At 38.5% G+C, this 23139-nt stretch overlaps 2 protein-coding genes across 3 annotated transcripts in view; both read right to left on the bottom strand.

The window, feature by feature from the left end:
• The window catches only part of nutf2 (nuclear transport factor 2), an 82196-nt gene extending 76834 nt beyond the window's left edge, over positions 1 to 5362 (bottom strand). The window contains exon 1 of one of the 2 annotated variants that reach the window (XM_028809618.2): positions 5217 to 5362. The gene's annotated coding sequence lies outside the window, so the exon portion shown is untranslated. The remainder of the gene's footprint in view (positions 1 to 5216) is intronic. The other variant, XM_028809619.2, reaches the window with a different exon arrangement.
• Positions 5363 to 15869: 10507 nt separating this feature from the next.
• Positions 15870 to 20245, bottom strand: thap11 (THAP domain containing 11). Its single transcript, XM_028809621.2, has one exon. The coding sequence runs from the start codon at positions 19917 to 19919 to the stop codon at positions 19128 to 19130; it is 792 nt and encodes a 263-aa protein (XP_028665454.1). The 5' UTR covers positions 19920 to 20245; the 3' UTR covers positions 15870 to 19127.
• Positions 20246 to 23139: the final 2894 nt, after the last annotated feature.

Genomic DNA, 23139 nt, shown 5'->3' on the forward strand with positions numbered 1-23139 from the left:
CCGTGGTATGTCTTTCATTTACTAGGAACATCTAAGTACTGGGGTGTTTTCCGAACAAAGATTTTTAGTGAAGCAGTATTTAGTTGTATGAAATTAAATCAAATGTGAAAAACTGGCAGTGCAAAAATTTGGGTCCCCTTGTAATTTTGCTGATTTGAATGCATGTAACTGCTCAATGCTGATTACTTGCAACACCAAATTGGTTGTATTAGCTCGTTAAGCCTTGAACTTCATATACAGGTGTGTCCAATCATGAGAAAAGGTATTTAAGGTGGTCAATTGCAAGTTGTGCTTCCCTTTGACTCTCCTCTGAAGAGTGACAGTATGAGATCCTCAAAGCAACTCTCGAAAGTTCTGAAAACAAAGATTGTTCAGTTTCATGGTTTAGGGGAAGGCTACAAAAAGCTATCTCAGAGGTTTAAACTGTCAGTTTCAACTGTAAGGAATGTAATCAGGAAATGGGAGGCCACAGGCACAGTTGCTGTTAAACCCAGCAGGTCTGGCAGGCCAAGAAAAATACAGGAGTGGCAAATGCACAGGACTGTGAGAATGGATACAGACAACCCTTAGATCACCTCCAAAGACCTGCAAGAACATCTTGCTGCAGATGGTGTATCTGTACATCGTTCTACAATTCAGCGCAATTTGCACAAAGAACATCTGTAAGGCAGGGTGATGAGAAAGAAGCCCTTTCTGAACTCACGCTACAAACAGAGTCGCTTGTTGCATGCAAGTGCTCATTTAGACAAGCCAGATTCATTTTGGAACAAAGTGCTTTGAACTGATGAGACAAAAATTGAGTTATTTGGTTATAACAAAATGCGCTTTGCATGGCGGAAGAAGAACACGGCATTCCAAGAAAAACACCTGCTACCTACTGTCAAATCTGGTGGAGGTTCCATCATGCTGTGGGGCTGTGTGGCTAGTTCAGGAACTGGGGCCTTGTTAAAGTCGAGTATCAGATGAATTCAACCCAATATCAACAAATTCTTCAGGATAATGTTCAAGCATCAGCCATAAAGTTGAAGTTATGCAGGCGTTGGATATTCCAAAAAGACAATGACCCAAAACACAGTTCGAAATCTACAAAGGCATTCATGCAGAGGGAGAAGTACAATGTTCTGGAATGGTTTTCACAGTCCCTGACTTGAATATTATCGAAAATCTATGGGATGATTTGAAGCAGGCTGTCCATGCCCGGCAGCCATCAAATTTAACTGAACTGGAGATTTTGTATGGAAGAATGGTCAAAAATACCTCCATCCAAAATCCAGACACTCATCAAAGGCTATAGGAATGACTGATTTCAAACAATTTGGTGATCTCTTCAAATCCCTTGCAAGACTCATATACATTCTTTTTGAGGACCTTAGAGAGCAGTTTTGATCTTGGCCTGATGACACCAGACATGTCGGTAGCTAAGAGAACACCAGACCCTAGATATCTGTGGTTTAAAAAAGACAGGTTATACCTGCATACTTCCTAAGGAGGTTCTAATCATTGGCACCTAATCTGGAACACCCAATTCTAATTTTATGGGTTTTAAACTTTGATAAGTGTAGAGGTGTACTTATTTTTACCACATGGCAAATCACAAATCTACAAATTTGTTAACTTAAATTATGAGAATAAATATCCCACATTAATGTTATGTGTCATTTGAGAATATCACCTTGATCTGTAGGGCGACACGGTGGTGCAGTGGTAGTGCTGCTGCCTTGCAGTAAGGAGACCTGGGTTTGCTTCCCAGGTCCTCCCTACGTGGAGTTTGCATGTTCTCCCCGTGTCTGCGTGGGTTTCTTCCTAAATTGTCCCTAGTGTGTGTGTGTGTGTGTGTGTGTGAGTCCCTAGTGTGTGCTTGGTGTGTGGGGGTGTGTGCCCTGCCTGGGGATTTGTTCCTGCCTTGTGCCCGGTGTTGGCTGGGAATGGCTCCAGCAGACCCCCGTGACCCTGTGTTAGGATATAGCGGGTTGGGTAATGGCTGACTGACTGACCTTGATCTGTATGCACTGTTTGCATGAAAATCTAATATTTGCCTGTTCGTGTATATAGTAATCCCTCGCTATATCGCGCTTCGACTTTCGCGGCTTCACTCCATTGCGGATTTTATATGTAAGCATATTTAAATATATATCGTGGATTTTTTGCTGGTTCGCGGATTTCTGCGGACAATGGGTCTTTTAATTTCTGGTACATGCTTCCTCAGTTGGTTTGCCCAGTTGATTTTATACAAGGGACGCTATTGGCAGATGACTGAGAAGCTACACAACTAGAGCGCGTATTACGTATTAAATAAAACTCCTCAAATATATTGTAAGCACGGGGGCTGTTCACACCCCTAGAGGATACGGCCGCTCATCAAAAAACACTGAAAGATTACCTTCACATTGATCCCTTCCTTGCTGGGCTTATATGTGGCTGCTTTGTCAAGCGATATGCTTCCCGCACGGTGCTTCGCATACTTAAAAGATCAAACAGCACGTAATGATTTTTGATTGTTTGCTTTTCTCTCTCTCTCTCTTGCTCTGACATTCTCTGTTCCTGATGGAGGGGGAGTGAGCAGGGGGGCTGTTCGCACCCCTAGTCTACACATTGATTTTGTTATTGTATTTTTTTTCCCAATAATGCATCTCCTCAACACTGTTACGGACTAAGTTGTTTTATACGAAATCTCAATACTTTTAGCATGCAACAGTAGGGATAGAGATAAACACATAGGTCCCATATTATGGATGAACTATTTCCGCTTCTTCAGCTACTGATGGCAAAATTCCGTACAACCCTTAAGATTACCACTTTTCTTTATATATTCAAATTTTTCATCAACCAGTCTAGTAGCATTTCCCCAGTTTTCTAACTCTTAACTAATGCACATAGTACTTTACAGTGGAATACACTCAAGTGTTCCTACTAGTTTGCATAAAAACTTGTTCATGTTCCTTTGGTGTACCTGATGTTACAAACTATTATGACTGATTCAAAGTGAAGGAATACATATTTTTTGGTAAACTGTATAATTCCAGGAGGGGTCATTGTCTTTTCGATTGACTTTTGGAGATCAGAGAGCAGGGTAAGCCATTGTATACGATGTATGGATCGGAGTTATACTTTTCTGCATAATAAAATGGAAATTTGTCAAATGGTACCAATTCTTCACAATATTAATCATTTATAGTTTTGCTTTAACACCCAAATAATGTGAATTTGTATTTTAAAATAAAAGCATACCTACAAGCATGTTTCAGTTCACTTTCAAATAAAGTCAGTAACTGAACTGGAAATAAATAAAAACTTCCTGTTGAGAAGATGTGTCAGACAATATGTAGCATTAAAAACACAAAATTGCTACAAATCACAACTGTATTTAAAAGCCAGAGTACTTAACTGAACCCACTGCAAGTTCTGTTTGCTAGAAGTGTTTTATTTTAACCAATAGTTGTTGTACTTCTTATTTAAATTAAGTCCACCGGTTTGTTGAATCAAAAAGAATATTCATCTTATACTGCATTAGATCGAAAATCTTTGATAAATTCTAAGTAGTGTTATTCTCATACTACATATTAAGATGTATCTTGAGGTTATTTTGAAGTCAAGCAGCATATCATACAATGATCTTTTTTTTTTTTTTTTTTTTTTTCTTTATTTCGTCATATACGATTTCTCGTATTAGAAATTTGTTAGTTTTCGCATACCCCTTGGGGTTAGAGCGCAGAGTCAGCCATTGTACAGCGCCCCTGGAGCAATTACAGGTTAAGGGTCTTGCTCAAGGGCCCAGCAGAGTAGGAGCTCTTTTGGCAGTGACAGGGATTTGAACCGGCAACCTTCAGGATACCAGCGCAGATCCTTAGCCTCAGAGCCACCACTCCGCCCTCCCTCCGATCTTAACACTAACCAAGCAGCATAATAAACTTTATTAAGTTTTATAAAATTAGCTATTTTTTTTTTAAATAAACAATGGTGAAGGACACAAATTCAATTGCATATAAGAAACAAAAAAGCAGTTTAACGTTATTTAAAATAGCTTACATGTTCCTTTACAATCCATTATTTGACATTCATTTCATTTAAAGCTTCTTTACTTAGTAAACTTCTCTAACATGCTTTTCAAAAGTGCTAACAATGCATCCAATCAATTACTTCGTGTTATGAGCCAACACTCAGAGGGCTCTCTCTGCTTTTTATTTTTGAATCTTATTTGTGCGCAGTATATTAATTTATTCACTGCACAGAAAACGTTGTTAGAATGAATAACATACTCTTCCCTGAAATCAACATGTTTCTGTGGCTAACAAATTCATCAACTATATATATATTATATATGACCCTATAAATATAAAAAATGCTCCTTGACCAGAAAGTATACAAACTTACAATAACAAAAGAGAATATAAACTACTGTGTTGTGCTTATATACTTTTATATATATACTTTTTTACCTTTTATAACAGCTAGCAATCATTAATAGGTGATGTATTATATTGTTACGTTTTTAAAAACATGTATGCCTATAGAACCTTGAAGAGTGCTTGAAACGTTCACACATGGTATCATCGTCTTTAAAAGAGGTTGAGGGGGCGTGGTCTACATACTGAAACCCTGGCCAAATTAAACTTCGGAAACACTGCCCTGCTCGTTGTGTGGTGGAGCTTGACATGTTGAGTACTAGAAGATTTTTTTGTCTTTTATGAACTACAATGATTTTGGTGGTACCTGCCAGGTATATGCAGTTGATCATCCCATGCCCATCTTGTAACCGAGGAACTAAAAACACACGTGATACCTAGCAGAGCACTTCATTTTATTAATGGCATGCCTTGTCACGTTCGTCGGCCTCACCCGCCTGTCCACCCCATGCTAGCAGCACATCAGCGTTTCGTTCTTTGCTAAAAATAAACCTGCACCTACTCCTTAAACAGCCCGAACCACACCCCACCCCCCGACTATCTAGCACTATGCAGCGCAACACACCGGTCTTTTTCATAACGTAGGGAAACGATCACTTTCAAAACATTCGCAAAAAAAGCGGGCGTGTCTACACACTTCTTTCTATCCCACTGTGTGAAATCTATATTAGTAATAAAAAACCGAGTCTTCAATCCAAAAATTTAAGTAAAAATAACGCTTCCCTGCTCGCACTTGTGCATCTTCTAAAACAGCCCTAAAACAAAAGCCAATGGAACTAAAGTCAAATAATTAAGTTACTATCCGTAACTTACCTAGCAGTCACACCAGCTTCCCCTGATTCCCAGTTATGGCGAACAGCGAGCAACCGCGGCCTACTAGGGGTGGTGTATTAGCCTTCAGCGTTACGCCCGCCTAAAGCCACAAGCGCATGCTCGTTGAGAGTCAGTCGCTCTTCCGTGTCAAGTGCACATAGGGATTTGTAGTGCGTCATTTCTATGAATGCCCTTCTATGTCAAACACCGTTGACTTGGTTACCCAATGAACACTGCGCGGAATGGGCATGTGCGAGTGGCTTGTTCGGCATGTCTGCCAAATGGAAAGGTTGAGCGTTTTTGAGAAATCGAGCCCTAACGAGGGAGTTGATGGGATTCGTAGTTTCTTTTTGAACCCATAGGCGGGCACTTCCTCCAGAACAAATAAAAGATTGAGTAATTGAATATCACAGGCATTTTTTTTGGTACTATAGCTACCTCAGTTTTTACGCTAGCACCAAAGTGAGCAATTTAAACTATAATTCAGGAAGTCATTCCTTTTCAGAATTATATATAGACGAGTTGGCCTCTTTGTGTGAAGTTCAGGGGAAGAGAAAGACTCAGTTTCTCTTCAGTTTAAATGTTTAAATTCTGATAGAAGTCCGTAGAGTGGTAGATCCCTAGTAAAGGATATAAAAAGTATATAAAGGATAATAAAAAAACATAATATTCATAATCACTGGCCTTCAAATAGTCTAAACCGATACACCACATGCTTTTGTTTGAAATTCATTATTTTAAACCTTTTGGCAGTGGCTCTTGGAGGGCTAGGACCACAGGTAAAAATCAGATATTAAAAATATTATAATTTTTGTCATCAGCAACCTTAAATGGCATAAAACAACACTCCATATTCCTATATTACCGATCCCCATTTTTTCAGTTTTATGAAAAGGAGTAAGTTTGACCCTACGTATCCCATTATGGGGTGAACCCCTGGGGTCGGTTGATGTGTCATACACAATCTCAAGTCCTTCTGATCATTTTTGCAGAAGACACCTATTGGTTTACATTTTATCATAAGGATGTAATTTATGTAAGGTCTAAAAGGACCTAAAATGAATGTTTATTTGGGTCTAGAGGGCCAAAAATTGGGGGGATCTCCAAAAAGCTTGACACCTTGCATAACTAGACACTGAGATGGGTTGAATAGTGTATCATATGTGGGGGTTTTATCATACCTGTGAGTCATGAGGTGCTGGACAAATAAAATTAAGTGATTTGAAGGCATTTATAAGTAATTCTTATGAATACAAAATACTTACAGAAATCAGTGATTTATTGCATAATTAGAAGAAATCTATTCATGATAAGATAGAATAAGTCTGATTGATCACAATTGCTAGTTTTTCAATATCCATGTACTTTCAATATACATGTTTATAGATGCTTATGATCTCTATTTCTCAGCCTGGCTGATCAGTTTCTGGTGTCAATTCCTTGAGTTTTCACCATATGTGTACTGATGACATTCTATTTAACTCTACCAACTGGTATTGTTTCTACTGCTTGTCTAATCTTTTCATTTTTTCTGGTGTTTGATTGGTTCTCAGTGGTCCAACAAACATGTCCATCCCACTACAAGTGGAAGGATATTTGTCAAAACACTTTAAAAGTAGTGTGATGAGAAAGAATTCTTTGTTGTTGAGGCACATTAAACTCAATGCAAAAACTAATTTGCACCTCTACTACAGATTTAGATTCAATATATCTTGAAAGCTTATGCAATGGATAACAGTATTTCAACATATTGTCAACCAATCAAACTGCCTCAAACAGACAGTACTGATAACTAGCTATTGTAAGTAAAATTGTCCAATACCATGATATGGTGATGTGACATTTAAGAAGGTGATCTAAATAATAGCATTAGCCAAATTAACTCTATGTACACATTCAATGGTCATCATCTCCAGAGCGATGAGCATTGCTTAACATAATCTGGCAACAATCCATTGCAGTTTGTTCACCTCAAAAAAGACAACGGTCCAAACTCTTTCACAGATTTTAAGCAGCCAATGGTAAACACCATGAATAATTGTAAATTTCCCCTTGGGATTAATAAAGTATCTATCTATCTATCTATCTATCTATCTATCTATCTATCTATCTATCTATCTATCTATCTATCTATCTATCTATCTATCTATCTATCTATCTATCTATCTATCTATCTATCTATCTATCTATCTATCTAATAGCATAATGCATTAAGTGATAATCCTTGGATAATCCATCTCTGTATATGGTGGAAAGCATAGGCATGGTGTCTATCAATGCCTTTCACATAATCTGTTCATCTTCTAATAGTATTCTTTCTTTGATTTTTCAAATACCTTCCCAGAGGCATGATGGTCTTCTTTCAACAGTCATCAGTATTAACTGTCTGCTGTCTCTGCAGCTAACACGTGCTAAGGTATTTTGGACTGGCCACCATTCTTTATAAAGATTTGATGATTTAATTCTTAGGAACAATGGATATATCTTTAACACATATTTTCTGCAGTGGAAGTGTCTAAACATCATAATGATATTAAATTATCTGGTCATTTTCTTTGTGAATGTAAGTTGGACCATTCTTTCTGATTTAACTTTGTCATTTATATTATACTGTAAATAAAACACAGTAGAACTTCCTGTCATCTCTCACATGTATGAATAATTTCAAGACATAGCATTTATCAAAAGATCTCTGTTTACTTTACAGTTACATAATATAGGAAGAGACAATAAAGTACAACACACATAGAAAAGCTAAGCAAATCCTGTCACTTAATGAGGTTGGGTGGTTAGGCTACTTGTTGACCACTTAAGTAATACATGAATATCTGTCTTCCTTTTGTCTCCTATCTCTCCACCTTGGCATGTGCCTGCTGCAAATGAGTCTTCCTCTTAACTCTCCTCTAGACTCTCTCTGTCTCTCTTTCATCCCAGGGGACATTTCCAAGCTAAGCCCAAAAATCAATTTCAGGGTCTGGAGAAGCTCTTCTTGGCACACCAAGTACAGTACTCTGTTTAGTGGACAATGGAGTCTATGTACCCTTAAACCCTGAGTTGATAATAAATGCCCCAAGGCATGTCTCCATGCTGGCCATTTTTTAAAAGAGATTTGTGTATACATAATGAGGTTGGAATTTCCAGGAACAAGACTTAATTTTGTTATTGTATTTGTTTAACACTGTAATAATATTGGAACTTTTTATATCTGGAAAACAATTTAGATCAGCTAACATCAAATTATAATTTGACCTTGAGAGATGCTCTAGAAGCAGTGGCTCCACTTAAAACAAAAGTAATTAAAGCACATATAAACTCTCCCTGTTTTAATGACAACATTTGAGCTCTGAAATTAGAATTTCAAAAAACTGGAGCATAGATAGCACCTTATGTATCACAATTTATTTGAGAAATTCCAGTCTGGCTTCTGCACTGGTCATAGTACAGAAACGGCAGTAATGTGTGTTGCAAATGACATTCTGATATCCTCTGATGAAGGAAACTCCACTGTGGCTATGTTGTTACACCTAAGTGCAGCATTTGACACCATTGACCATTCTATTTTACTACACAACCTGTAAACTGACACAGGCAAAGTCCTTGCCTGGTTTATTTCTTATTTATCAAATTGATTCCAGTAGGTGCAGAAATATGCTGACAATACTCCATCATTATACACAGAAGTGAGATATTGTGTTCCACAAGGCTCAGCACTGGACCCTTTACTGATTTCACTTTACGTGCTTCCACTGGGATCTACCATTAGAAAACAGTTATACCTTTCTTTTAGACCAAATGAAGTTTCTCTGAAGTTGGTTTTAATTAGTTGTGTTAATGAATTAAAGGGGTGGATGGATGAGAACTATTTGTCTTTAAACACAGATAAAAGAGAGATGTTAATTATTGGAGGGAATGATGCTGATCACAACAATATTGTGTCATCATTTCACTCAGTTGGTATCACCATTAGTTTTAATGAATCAGCCCACAATCTAGGAGTTATCTTTGACTCTAGCATGTCATTTAAAGTGCACATTACAAAATTGTCCAAAACATGTTTCTTCTATCTTAAAAATGTTGGGAAATTAAGGCATTTTCTACATAGGCGGTATACTGAGAAATTTATTCATACATTTATTTCTAGAAGGATTGACTATTGCAATACGGTGTTCACTGGATGTTCAAATTGTTCTTTATAGAGCTTCCAGTTACTCCAAATGCTGCTGCAAGAATTATTACAAGAACAAGAAAATACGAACACATAGCTCCAGTTCTTAAATCCTTACACTGGCTCCTGGTTAAATTTAGGGTAGATTTCAAAATCCTGCTTTTAACATATAAAGCCTTAAATGGCCAAGGTCCTTACTTATCTGAACTTATCATTACTTACAAACCAGAGCACACATTAAGATCTAAAGATGCCAGTCTGCTTATAATTGCCAAGGATAAATAAAATAACAGTGGGAGGTCAAGTTTTTAGTTACAGGACCCCCAAAGCTGTGGTGTTATGCCTGCTACTGTAAGAGTTGTCCCTTCTGTCTCAGCTTTCAAATCCTGGCTGAAGACTCACTACTTTAGTTTAGTATACCCTGAGTAGAGCTGCTGATTAACGGGCACACTGTCATTAGTACTAAGACATAAGTAATATGATAGTTATAATTTGTTGCTAACCCCCACCTATTGTGTTTCTCTTCTCGGTACTCAAATGTTGCAGTTGGTGCCACTGCTCTAATGCCAAGTTGTTACCTGCCTAAATAAATGTCATCTCTGACAGAGGAGCACTGGAATCATAAGTTTGGCCAGCCTAGCAATGACTCAGCTGTGGAATGGCCAGTGAGGGCAACTTGATGGATGAAGTGTCTGGGACTCTGAACAAATCGGAATCCTATTATATGATATAATCTACTCTTGTATTTTGCTCTGTGCTGTTGTATTGTATTGAGGATTACTTGTGTTTTGTTCTCCGTATTGAATTATATTTACCCCATTTTTTGACACCCACTGAATGCCCAACCTACCTGGAAAGTGGTCTCTCTATGAATGCCTTTCCCAAGATTTCTTCTTTTTTTTGTGTTTTTCTTGACTTCTTTGGGACTAAAGGCTGGACAGCTGTCAAAAATGTAAAAATACAGGAGCTATTAAAGTGGCACTCCTTGTGTGATTTTGGGCTATACAAAAATAAATTGTATTGTATTATATTGTATATTTGGTGATATATTAAGTGCTGCAATTTGATTCTGCAATACATTTTGAGTGGCTGAATTTATAGTTGAAATGATATCTTTATGGGCAAAAAGTGCCATATCCCCTTGCAATCTAGAAGTACCCTTGGGCAGTTCATCTCTCTGAAATCCTTCATTTACTTAGAGAAATAGGTTTCAAATCTTTTTTAGTTTCCATATTGAGACTGAGGATATTCACTGTACTTAACGCATACATCAGTAGAATATCCAGACTTAGCTCTGTGTGATGCTTTGTAATATGAACCCTGATGATATAGTAAGGCTGTTATTTGAAAATTCATATCTAATATACAGTATGTACTAGTTGGAATATGTTCAAAAATGCTTTTAAAATCCTTTGGGCTATATTCATATTCATTCTAAGGACTATGACATGAGGAGACTATTAACATGTGCTTTTTCAAGTATTTGTTAAACATTTATGTTTGTTAGATTTTGCTAATTAAGCTAAAGAAGGAAAATATGTTTAACAGTACTAATTTTTCAAACACTCTGAAAGGTTCCATCGTACCTTAGTTTGACTGACCCTGTAAAAGTCAGTGTATGTGTTTCAACTTTTTAAATTACAATAATAATAATAATAAAAATTATCAAAGTGATTTGGTATTAAGTAGTTTTACAGGTAGAAACTCCTAAAATGTGTACTCCATCACAAATAGGAGGTCAAATAAAATAAAAGGTAAAATAAAATAATGTTCATTGAAAAACTGAAATAAAATACACTTATTTGTCTCTAGTAGTTTTCAGGTATTGCAATTAGAGAGGCAGCTAATTGTAACAAACTGGGTCCAAACTCCAGATTATTGTGGTTTAAAATATATTTTTCCACATCTATTCCTTTCCAAAAACTGCTTATTCCAATTCAGCTTTGGCAGGGGGCTAGTGCAGCACCTTTGTGCTGTGAGGGATGGCCGGCGGTTTATCCCAGCCAACACCCTCAGGCCACTAGAGGGAGTTCTCCCTGCAACATGGAGGTGCCCCGAATTCCTGCAGGGCATTATGGACAATGGAGTTCAGCTGCACAGCCCTGCTGGATACCATGGGGGCCGCCAGGGGACGCTGCAGGGAGGCACAAGTGTTTCTATTATAGCCCGGAAGTACTACCGCGTAACGGGGACGGAAAAACTGAAGTACTTCCGGGCTGAAGAAAAATATAACTCTCGATCTGACCAGGAAGTGCTATGGAATCACATGGACTGAAGGACAGAAGAACTTCCGGGTCAAGGACTATAAAAAGGACTGTGGGAAACCCAGCAGATGGAGCCGGAGTTGGGAGGAAGTGCGACAGAGCTGCTGGGTGGTGTGGAGGAATTGTTTATTGTTGATTATTGTTTATTATTGTATAGTGTTGAGGTGGAGGTGCTTTGTGTACATTTTGTTATAATAAATTAATTATTGGGAATTTTACCTGGTGTTTGGATGTGTTGTCTGTGGGTTTGGAGGTGCGACAGCACCCCCTACTGTCACAGTGCTAAAGGTAGGAACCAACACTGCAGAACACAGAGTTAGAGCATTACTTACACACACCCATACTCACTCATACAAGATCCAGCTTAGAGCCATTGATTAACCCAACACATATCTTTTATCTTGGAGGGAAATCAGTGTACCTGAAAATACCCATGTAGTCATAAAGTGAATATGTAGATTCCACAAAGTCACTACCCAGACCAGGAATTAAACTAAAGACTCCCTTGGCTTATTGTTACAATAATTACTTTTCACTAGTAGTAATTTGAGCTTGCATTCTGTAACCCACTTAATTTTTCTCATGGAATGGATAACACAGTTACCAGAACTGTACATACTGGATTTAAAGAAATGTATGGAATACTAATGATATACATAAATGAAAACATTCAATACTTTTGATATATTACTGCATAACGTATGATTTGGTAATTAGATTCTTCTTCTTCTTTCGGCTGCTCCCATTAGGGGTTGCCACAGCGGATCATCTTCTTCCATATCTTCCTGTCCTTAACATCTTGCTCTGTTACACCCATCACCTGCAAATCCTCTCTCACCACATCAATAAACCTTCTCTTAGGCCTTCCTCTTTTCCTCTTACCTAGCAGCTCTATCCTTAACATCCTTCTCCCAATATACCCAGCATCTCTCCTCTGGTATTTAGATGACCTCTCTTGAATTTCCTGCAGGTTTCATTTTTTCTTATCCCAGTGTTCACTTTCCCCATAGAATATACATGCGTAGATACAGTACATACAAGTTCCCTCAAATCCAGTTATTCAATTTCAGGAATACAATGGCTAGAGACTATCCTGACAACATGTGGCACAAAGCAGGAAACAATTCTGGACAGGGTGGCAGTCCACTACAGTGCACACACAATCTGTATCACACCAAATTCATAAATGCCAATTGACTGTGCAGGACAAAGTGGACATTGCCCATTCTGCTTGCCTTTTGTGGCACACTAGGCCTGTTAAGAAAGCAGATTTAACAAGGATGCAGGCATCCCGCTGCACAAAAGCCCCACTTGCATTCCAAACTAAGTGACTGAACTCCAGTTTGTATCAGGATCTACCTGGACTTCATCAGATAACAAAGGTGTAAATCAGAGTTGCACTGACATCTCTCCAGAAGCCCCTATGTAGAGCTCTTGAGCCAGAAGGTGCAAAATGGGCTCAAGCAAGAACAAATCCCTTTAATTCAAGGGATGACAACTAAGATGGTCAGAAGAGCCCACCTATTAAAAGACACTGATATTGTAAGTGGGAGTGACTTTAGACCAATTGGAGAAGGTTCAACCTTCCTTCAAAACAATATGCATCCCATCTCTCAAAGTAGGGAGAAGAAAATACACAAGAGAATGCCATGTTGAGAGATGTTCAGGGATTCTCTCACAAAAGGGGGAACTCTCCAAAATGACTTTCTAAAACCTTCTCTCAAACTGAAACCTATGAGATACTTTACCTTGAAAAGCCAATTTCAACAAACTATGATCTTTGCAGACCAGAAGCTGAGATCCAGTCTGTCAAGGCAAAGCTATGTGCCAGTAGTCTGACGGGGCTGTGAAGCCACAACTTCAAGAAGGGAACTTCAGCATCTAAACTCTTGGGCAAGACTGAGTAAATGCCTTTTCCCTATGAAGTGGCAAAAGACAGCAGAAGGCAAGCTGAAGAAGCAGCAGTACAGCACTGACAATGACCATGCAGTAAAGAGAACATATGTACTTCAACACATGAAGAATCTTCTACTTGGACCCACAGCAACAACAAAGCAGCAACTCCACACAACATCAGATTTCATCCATAAAGACTTGGTATCATAAATCTATTTATCTGTGCCATGATAAAGTAGAACTCTAAATAACCAGTAAACAGCTTGTCTGTCTAGTCTGTCTGCATCCAGTCTTGTATGTCAATATGTATATGCAGTTATCACATTTCTTTAATACTTGTACTTATCAACAAATTGTATAATTTGTTTCTTAAAACGAGTGTGCCTCAGTTACCTTGATATAACTCGAAAAGCTGGAGACCTGCCTATTACAAAAGAGAAAGGTAATGCAAATAAAGTAGGAGCCTTGCAAATGATTGGATTAATTACCTGTATTCCCAAAGGCAAATCTGATAATTACTTAACCAACTTAAAATTTCTTTTTCAGATCCCACATTACAACAGCATCCTCCTGAGTGGCTGTCTCATTGATTATTAATCAATCAAAAGTTCCTACAACTGCACACCTTTAGGGATGTGGGATAACCAGTGGAAAACTCATGCAGATACAATATGTGAAGAATGTGTTAACCTCCATATAGATGATGGCCTGAAAAGGGTAATGGATCTGAGAGGGAACAGCACTAATATCCATGTCACTGTGCTATATCAACATCAAATATCTGCATCTCTGAATTAGTATTCTTGCTCCAAAGCTGTAGAATGATCTTCCTTTGTCTACTTGAAGTGCACACAATTTACTCATGTCTCGGTGTCTTTTGAAAATGCGCCTTTTCAATAAACATTTTGGAACTGCTTAGTTTCTCTTCTACAGAATTGCTGCTGTTGTACTGACAAAAAGTTTATGATACTGATTTTTGTCTTAGTCAAGTTTCAGGTATAATAATATAGTAGGATTACATCCTCTTGCTCATGTGTTTGTCTTGTTCTTTGTTGCTTATGATGCTTGCATCTTCTAATGTATAATAACTTGCTTTGTAAATCACCTTGGATAAAGGTGTCTGTGAAATAAATAATAATAATGAAGTCATAACCAGAGAACTCCATCACACTTTGGTAATGGACTTTGTGAAGTCACCCTAACCTGACACAGACAGGCAGGACATGAGTTTGCCACACAGCACACGGTTTATTTAAATGGGGCAGCGCTTTTTCTTCACTCCCCACTACAGAGCACAACATATAAGGCAAATCACAAAAGTACCAAAGTATAAATATGTAGTCCAGCCCAGATGCCTTTCCTTCTTCTGCTTCTTTTCCTTGTCCTTCTGCCTCCACTCCTCCCCCCAGGCAAGCTTCATCCACCTTCTCCTGACTCTGGATCCCCAAAAGGAGTTTTATTCAGGTGCTGGGAGTGTTCCAGGTGGCTCATCAGTATTACCTGGAATCACTCCCAGGTGTGCTGGAAGTCCACTATAGGGCTCTGCAGTTTCCCCTGGTGGCCCCCGTAACCCAACAGGACTGTACCAAACTCCAGTTCCCGGCATGCCCTTTTTTTTTTTGTTCTTTATTTCGCCTTATACAATTTCTTGTATTAGGAATTTGTTAGTTTTCACATACCCCTTGGGGTCAGAGCACAGGGTCAGCCATTGTACAGCGCCCCTGCAGCAGTTACAGGTTAAGGGCCCAGCAGAGTAGGATCTCTTTTGGCAGTGACAGGGAATTGAACCGGCAACCTTCTGGATACCAGAACAGATCCTTAGCCTCAGAGCCACCACTCTGCCCCTGTGGGAATCTGTGGTGCCACAGCCACCCAGGAGGGCTGCCCTCTAGTGTCCCAGGGGAGATATTTGCCTCAGTGATGTTCTCTCCCCCGTTCCTTCCATTCCGTTGGCATCCTGGCCAGGTAATGGCCATGGCTGCCCATCACAACGTTTATTTCATATTTAATGCCTTATCAATTGGATAAGGGAATCCATGTATCAGATTCACTATGGACTCCTTTACAGTTCACTTAACCACTGTGAAGTAATAAAAATACATTTTTTAACAGTAAAAATAAAAATGTGCTTGGTCTGATGTCACATTGCTTTTTCTTTTAACTGCCATTCCTACCATTAATGTTTTTAAAGCATCTTTTTTCCACACCACACCATCTTCTACACTAAACACAACTTTGGGACTATTACACAAGGCAGGTACCGACCCTGGAGAAGACACAGGTACAGTATAAAGACTTTAAATTCATTAGTTGAATCAGTTGTTCAAAGTACAGATTAAGATGGAATATAAGGAAGACACCTACTGCCATCTGGAGGACTATAGGGAAGAAAACCTGAAAGCCCAACATAAGCACACATCTCAAATGAAAGTTCTTTATAAAAAATGTTTATTTGATTATCATGGACTGCAACACACTAAAAGGTGTGATAGTAACACAGGTGGCATGAACTATTAAAAAAAAAGGTTTCCTATAGCCTGGAAACACATCAAAGTATATTTTAAAAATTCCCTTTATTTGCTTCGACCATTCCAACAAATTGTTTTTCTTCCACTGAATAGGAATACCTTATACTAACTGCAGCATTGAATACTTTTTCATTTATCTTTATATGCATTGTAATGATTCCCATCTGAAATTTAACATCAGCCTTAAAGCCGTTTCTTTCATTATTCTGACAGCTTCCATTTACATAAGCCAAAGAAAATTCATTTTTAATTTTACATGGCTAACATTTTAGTTTAGACTGGAAATACCTATGGGATGTTTTCCTTGAGTGTTCAAAGAGTTTAAAACTTGGAACAGATCTCAGATAAGAGAAACACAGTAGACCTATGCCTTAGAATGACCGTGGATGCACATTCATTGAGGAACTTCACTACACATTCAGTCTTTACAAAAGCAAACATTATTTTTATACTCTTTGCATATTATGCATTTAGCTTTTTTTTCTTCTACTGCATTACAATGCCTTCATTTCCTTTGTGTTTAGCCAGCATAGCTACAACGTTTTCTCTTTCTGAAAGATTGTACTACATTGTAGTCATCCTGGTACGCTCAGCTCTACTAACCTTAAGGTTGCTGTAGACTGTTTGTTAAAATGACTTAAGCAGCTGGCTGAAGGTGAAAATGTGATTTTTTTTTCTTCAGTCATAAATATTCAACAAATTGAACATTGTTTCATCTGATTTTGATCAAGGTTACTTTCACAATAACACCAGCCATATTATGTCTCCACTATTAGCTTCTTCACTTAATGTTTTCCGTATTGATTATGCTTATAAATAGGACACCATCTGCAAATCAACTCATACAGAATCTAAATTTACTATCTAAATACTGTACACATGAACAGGTATGGTCCATGGTGTCTTATTTACATCAGCACTGTCTAATGTGTAGGTTAGCCCATTATCAAAATTTGAGCAGTACACTTTCAGAATGTGAAGACATTGATTTCCAAAGGACATTTATACATCTAGGCCTCTTCACCATACCAACTACTGGGAAGGTGACAGAAGGCGAGTCACTGCTTGATGTTCAACTATCCTACTCAACACTTGTTGCCTAACAAGTTGTAAATCCAGACTGCCATCACGCTCTTAAATATCTGATACTGCAATTGAGTAAGTAGGAAAGTTTACAATACATAAAATTTATTTTTTGTGCATTACCAATAACACTGGAATTGTAATTATTAATACACTTCTAATTTATTCACTATAATGCAGATATTTATCCAAATAATTAACCAGTGTTTTTTCTATGTCTGCACAAAACCTAAAATAAAAATGTTAACAGTGAGAGACCAGAAAAAGTTTTTTTTTTAAATATCTACTTATGTATCACAAGTCAATTACTGAAAATTTTTAAATTTTGCCAAAATACACATACATATGTCTAATTAAATATTTTATGTGTAAATGTGTGTATTATACTAATTAAATTTCAGTGTGTAGACACACACAATGGGAGGGTTAAAACAAGTATGCATACAAACTGAGTGTGTGTTCAGCTAATACCGACATATTTTAGAAGTGATGACAACAGTTTTACCATACTGATCTCTTAACAAGAGCTGATAAATTTTGAAATAATAACTAAGGAACAACTGGGGTCCTACTACAGAATAGGTGATGGTCATCTTAGATAACAAAGCCAATGATGTCTGGTATTTCATTTGTACCTCTACTAAGGAAAACACATAACTGCCATGTTATGCAACATTTTTTCCTAATTGTTTAATTAAAGATTAAATCTAGGACAGAAAACTCAGATACCAAAAATTAAAATGGAAACAAAATCACGTCTTCTCTGAAAAGTCCCAGAATGGATCTACACTAGAAATGTCATAGCTTCATACCTAATTGTAGACTTCTATAAAAAAAATCCACAGACAGTGGCACAAATCAACTATGAAACATAAGCATTTTTGTCTCTTTCCGTGGGAAAAAAATACACAAAAATGCTCATATCTTGCAGCCTTCTACAGTACATTGTAACTAGGAGCAAAGTACAAACAAAGTACATATAATGAATCCTATGCATGTCTATCATGTGAAGCCATTACAATTTCATTATACTGAAATGCCTGAACTGGATAGACTATAGGTTGCTTACTTGTTGCCCATACCTGTTTACTTTCAAATGTGACTTCCCCAACAATAAGACTAAGAGACACTGCAGCTGCACAAATCACTTCTTTACATCTCAAAGAGGACAAAGTAAAAAACATAATGTAGCAATGCCAGTCAAATGTCAACAAGAAAGTTCTTTGAAATGTTACAAAATGTGAATTTCAAAAGTGAATATCATTAAAAGAAAATCGGTATGAACAAAAAAAGTATTGAATAGATTTAGCTGATGCCAATGTCAAACACTGTAAATAATATTGAAAATGCTTAATAAAATAAAAACTAACAGGTAAGCAAGCTAAAATGGCTAATAAAAAAGCTAAACATTCTTTTTCATTATAGAACTATGAAGCAATGGCTATTTCATACAAAAGATATCACACAGTATTAAGTCATTTGGTATTCAATATAAAAACACTGGGATGTCGGGGTTCGCGGCATATCCAGAAACTTTTTTTTCTGTACTTTTGATTAAAATCCCTTAGCTGGACAAACTTTATTTGCAAAAGAAAACAGACTGTCATTGTGATCTAGTCTTAATTATCTGAGCATTCCAATGAAAACTTTTTTTTGTGTGCGGTTGCATTTAAAATATTGTAATCCATTCAGATTTTTTCATGTACATGGCATTCGTTTTTTTTCATTGGCTTTTCCCGTATCTTTTGGCTTCCGGGTAAGATTTGTATCTATTTTCATCCCATGCCCCCGGTGTCTTTATCAATTATAATATTATTATTTACCATGTATAACTTTTTTCCAAGGAAAATTCCCTCCTGGCATCGCTAGATTCTCACATGTAGCCTTGTGTCGTTTCAATTTCAAAGAGTGTGTTTATTTGTTCTATTTGAGTATTATTGTCATTATTACTGTTACTCCCACTTTATCGTCATCCTTACATGCCGTGTTTCTTCCTGATCACCGCCTTTGAAAGCAGTCTGTCTCTGTCTCTTACTTCTTCCCGCAGTTTAGATTCGGACACTTTTAGATGACGGATTGTGGATTTCATCTCTTTCATCTTAACCTCCATCAAGGCAATGATGTCCCGTTGTTCGTTAAGTTTTTTTAGCAACTCTGCTGAGGTGGTACCAGAGGACAGCGAGTACGAGTGGTCCAATGTCTCAACTAACGCCATCTCCCCCCTACTTATCCCTAGTGGCAACGATTGGGCCACCAGAGCGAACGACGCGCCGCTCTCGCACGTAGGGACAGACGTGGAGGCGGCAATGGGCAGCAGCGAACCGTCAGGGTGTTGCACGGTCAGATCGATGGGCTTCACGTCTTCGGGACCGCCCTGGCGGGGCTGTGACACAACGATCCCGTCTCCTTCGCCTGTCTCGATGGCATCAACGGTGGCACCAAGTGTCAGGGCAGCAGGAGGCAGCACAGCGGATAACTTTCTGTTCCTCCCTCTCCGGCCTCGTCTCTCGTTCACCCCCCGCAGTGGGAAAAGGGTAGGCACCCTAATGCTGTAGGTCTTTCTGCCGCCGGCAAAGTGGATGCTGCAGACACGGTGGCCAGTGGTCGGCTGGAAGGTGCTGAAGCAGCCGCTAACTCCTGCACGGGAGATGTTCTTCAGCCAGATCTCCCGCTGTACCGGGTCCTTTGGGAAGGTGTAGAAGCGCAGTTCCCGATCCCGGTGCGAGTTGTTGTAGCAGCCGGGGACGCAGCAGGTGAAGCCGGGCATGCTTACGTGGGTGCGTGGGAAGGGGAGGGGGAAGATATTCTATATCAGAACGAACCCTCTTTTCTCCTTGTTTTTGCTATATTCCAATCGAAAAGTTATGTTTTCCCGTTTTTTCTAGTTTTAATTTCCTTCCAGCGCGCGTTGAGATCAACCCCGGAGGCTCCAGGGCGGAACTACAAGCCCCACAATGCTAACTACTTCCTGTTCGACTGCAAAATCGAAAGCAGCCAAGGGTCAACCACGGAACTTCAAGTCCCATGATGCGCTGGTTTCCAAAATGTTTGCCTAAAAAACGTAAACGGTCTATGACTGGGACTACAAATCCCATAAACGATAGCTTTCCGTTGCTAACAGTTTCACTGAGGATGGCTTGTCTAAATTTCATCACTGAACGGACAAAGTTGATTTTTGCTTAATTAATTTAAAGACACAATGTTGCCAAAAGATTAAACTCGCGATCTGCCATTTGCTCAATGTGGTACGCATCGGTCTTAGTGAGCGTGGATTGGATTCAGATGTTATGTGGATTAAAAAGAGTTCACACTTTTTAAAACTTGGCGTTATCACTGAATGTGATCATTTGACTAGTGTGATACTTGGACTATGTGCCTACGGTGTCCCAGCTGATTTCAAAATTCGTTCAAACTCCTTGCCTGTCAGGTGATTACACTGTGGCATTTTCCAATGTTTGTGCTGCTTACAAATCTGGGCTACGACAATTTCAACATGTAGCATGCATATTTCCCACGCTTGTCGGCTGAATATCCCGACGTTATGGCATGTGTCATGCCAGGAAAAGCTTGACAATGGTATTTATCCGGAGTGGAGCATCGTTACAGTGACAGTCGTTTCTCATTGCATATCCTCAATGTACTGGGTATGGTGCACAATGAGAGCTGTTAGGGTTTGGGATGCCATTTTTAATAGACGTTACAAAGCAATAATACTAGGAGATACTGCAAAAGGACAGATCCCAACGGAATCCGGTTATTTATTAGAGGGTATCAAAAGTATCACAATAATAAGTAAAACAGCTTTAACTTATGGAAAGATAGATACATGATATGAGAGAAGTTGTGTGTATACAACAGGTATGTTCTAATTTTCCTAATCGAGGACATGCTCCTTTTTTAGCAAATGTTGCAGTTAGGAGTTTTTCCAATGTAAAATCTCTGGATAGGATAGTCATATTTTTATAGTTTTCCCACATAAAAAACAAACTGGTGAAATGCAAATGGGTAACCTACCAAAGCTTAACAACATGACATGGGGGTGATATCACTACATCACAGACTATGTTAACTTCTGTGATATTACTGTGCTACCCTAAAAGACAGTATGTTGCTTTCCAAACAACAATCCACAGATTACTATGGAGCTAAAATGTCTCCTGAATGAGAAAAAGGGAGCATTCAAATCTGGTGACAAAGAGACTCAGAAAGACACACAAGTACTGAAGAAATAGCTGAGTGAGGTAAATGAAGCTTACAAAGTTAAAATAGAAAACAAACTCATTCCGAATAAAATGAAAGATGTCTGGAATTAATTGGGCATACTGTAATTACTGGGCTCAAGCAATCCAGTTCTCTGGTGCTATCTATCTATCTATCTATCTATCTATCTATCTATCTATCTATCTATCTATCTATCTATCTATCTATCTATCTATCTATCTATCTATCTATCTATCTATCTATCTATCTATCTATCTATCTAGAAGGGGATGTGGACAAAGCTAATGCACTAAACATAGTTTTTAATAGACCCAGCTCCCCCACCACCTTCTTCAAATGACCAGTCTCCTAAACTATTCTTACTACATTAACAACTATTACAACTTCAACTGGAATGGCAGTGATAAGGCCATATTTGGCCATCAGTATGGGCTGAACCAAAACTAATGGTGAAGTAAGGAGACCACTGACAAACCTACACACAGGAAAAGCCAAAGGACCAGTTGGAGTTAGTTCTTGAGTTTTTAAAGCCTGTACTGACCAACTTTGTGGTATCATCTGTTACTTGTTCAGTCAGTTCCTAAGGCTTTAGAAAGTGCTGCTACAGTGGAAAACATCTTACATTGTTCCTATTCCAAAGAAGGTAGGTGCCTCTTTACATAATGACTACAGACAAGTGGTACTTGCATTTCACATCATGAAGACATTTGAGAGACTGGTCCTGGGCTACATGAGTCCTCCTGTGGTAGACTACATGGACCCACTGCATTTTGCCTATTGAACAAAGTTTGAAGTGTAAGACACAATGGTCTGTCTGCTCACAAGGCTAATTCTCCCCTGGACAAAGCTGGACGCACTGTAAGGATTATGTTTTTTGATTTCTCCAGTGCCTTCAATACCATGCTGGCATCTCTGTTAAGGGATAAGCTCAGAGAGCTTCAGGTGGATGAGTCTGTGGAGTCCTGGGTAATGAACTTTCTGTCAGGCAGACCACAGTTTGCGAGACTGAAGGACTGTGTTTCTGATATGGATGTGTGCAACACTGGAGCACCACAAGGAACCGTCCTGTCTCCTTTTCTCTTCACTCTGCACATCTCTGACTACAAATATAACACCAGGTCATGTCACTTGCAAAAATTCTCAGATGATTCAGCATGTATTGTGTATATTGATACAGGTGATGAAACAGAGTATTGGAGTAAGGTGGAGAATTTTATTTCTGGGTGCAAACAGAATTGTCCGTAGCTTAACATCAGCAAAACCAAAGAACTGGACTGCACTTAGGCTGTGTTAATGTATGCAGCAAGAGTTCTTTTAAAATCATGACCCATTAGTATTTCACAAATCTGTTACCACCTACTCATGGTGTGGGTGTATGGAAATGGATCCTGCAGTGGTATGACCAGCCCTTTTGTCATTCTATGTGTATCTATGTTTAGAAATATGTATAAGTAATTTAATTAATGTTATGAAACCACTTAGTCCTTTAGTCTCTTAAAGGTTTACAGGGAGCTAAGCTCTTTCGTGTGGGGTCATTTAGAAGCATCAACTAATCTAATGGATAACTTTAGTATTTAGGGTGGAACTCCGGTGGACATGGTGGAGAGTTTGTAAAATTGTGACAGACAATGACTGGACTGGGAAGCCAAGTCTTTGGAACTGTGATGCTGCAGTGCTAACTGATTTACTGTTCATACATATTAGATTATTAGCCCAGAAAATTATTTACAAGTAAGTGGTGATTAGTCTGTTTGGAAAAATGACTG

Source organism: Erpetoichthys calabaricus, chromosome 9, assembly GCF_900747795.2.
Source record: "Erpetoichthys calabaricus chromosome 9, fErpCal1.3, whole genome shotgun sequence".
NCBI classification, from domain to species: Eukaryota; Metazoa; Chordata; class Cladistia; order Polypteriformes; family Polypteridae; genus Erpetoichthys; species Erpetoichthys calabaricus.

Excerpts from the sequence above, each read along its gene's own strand:
- thap11 (XM_028809621.2), bottom strand. The coding sequence starts at position 19,919 with ATGCCCGGCTTCACCTGCTGCGTCCCCGGCTGCTACAACAACTCGCAC.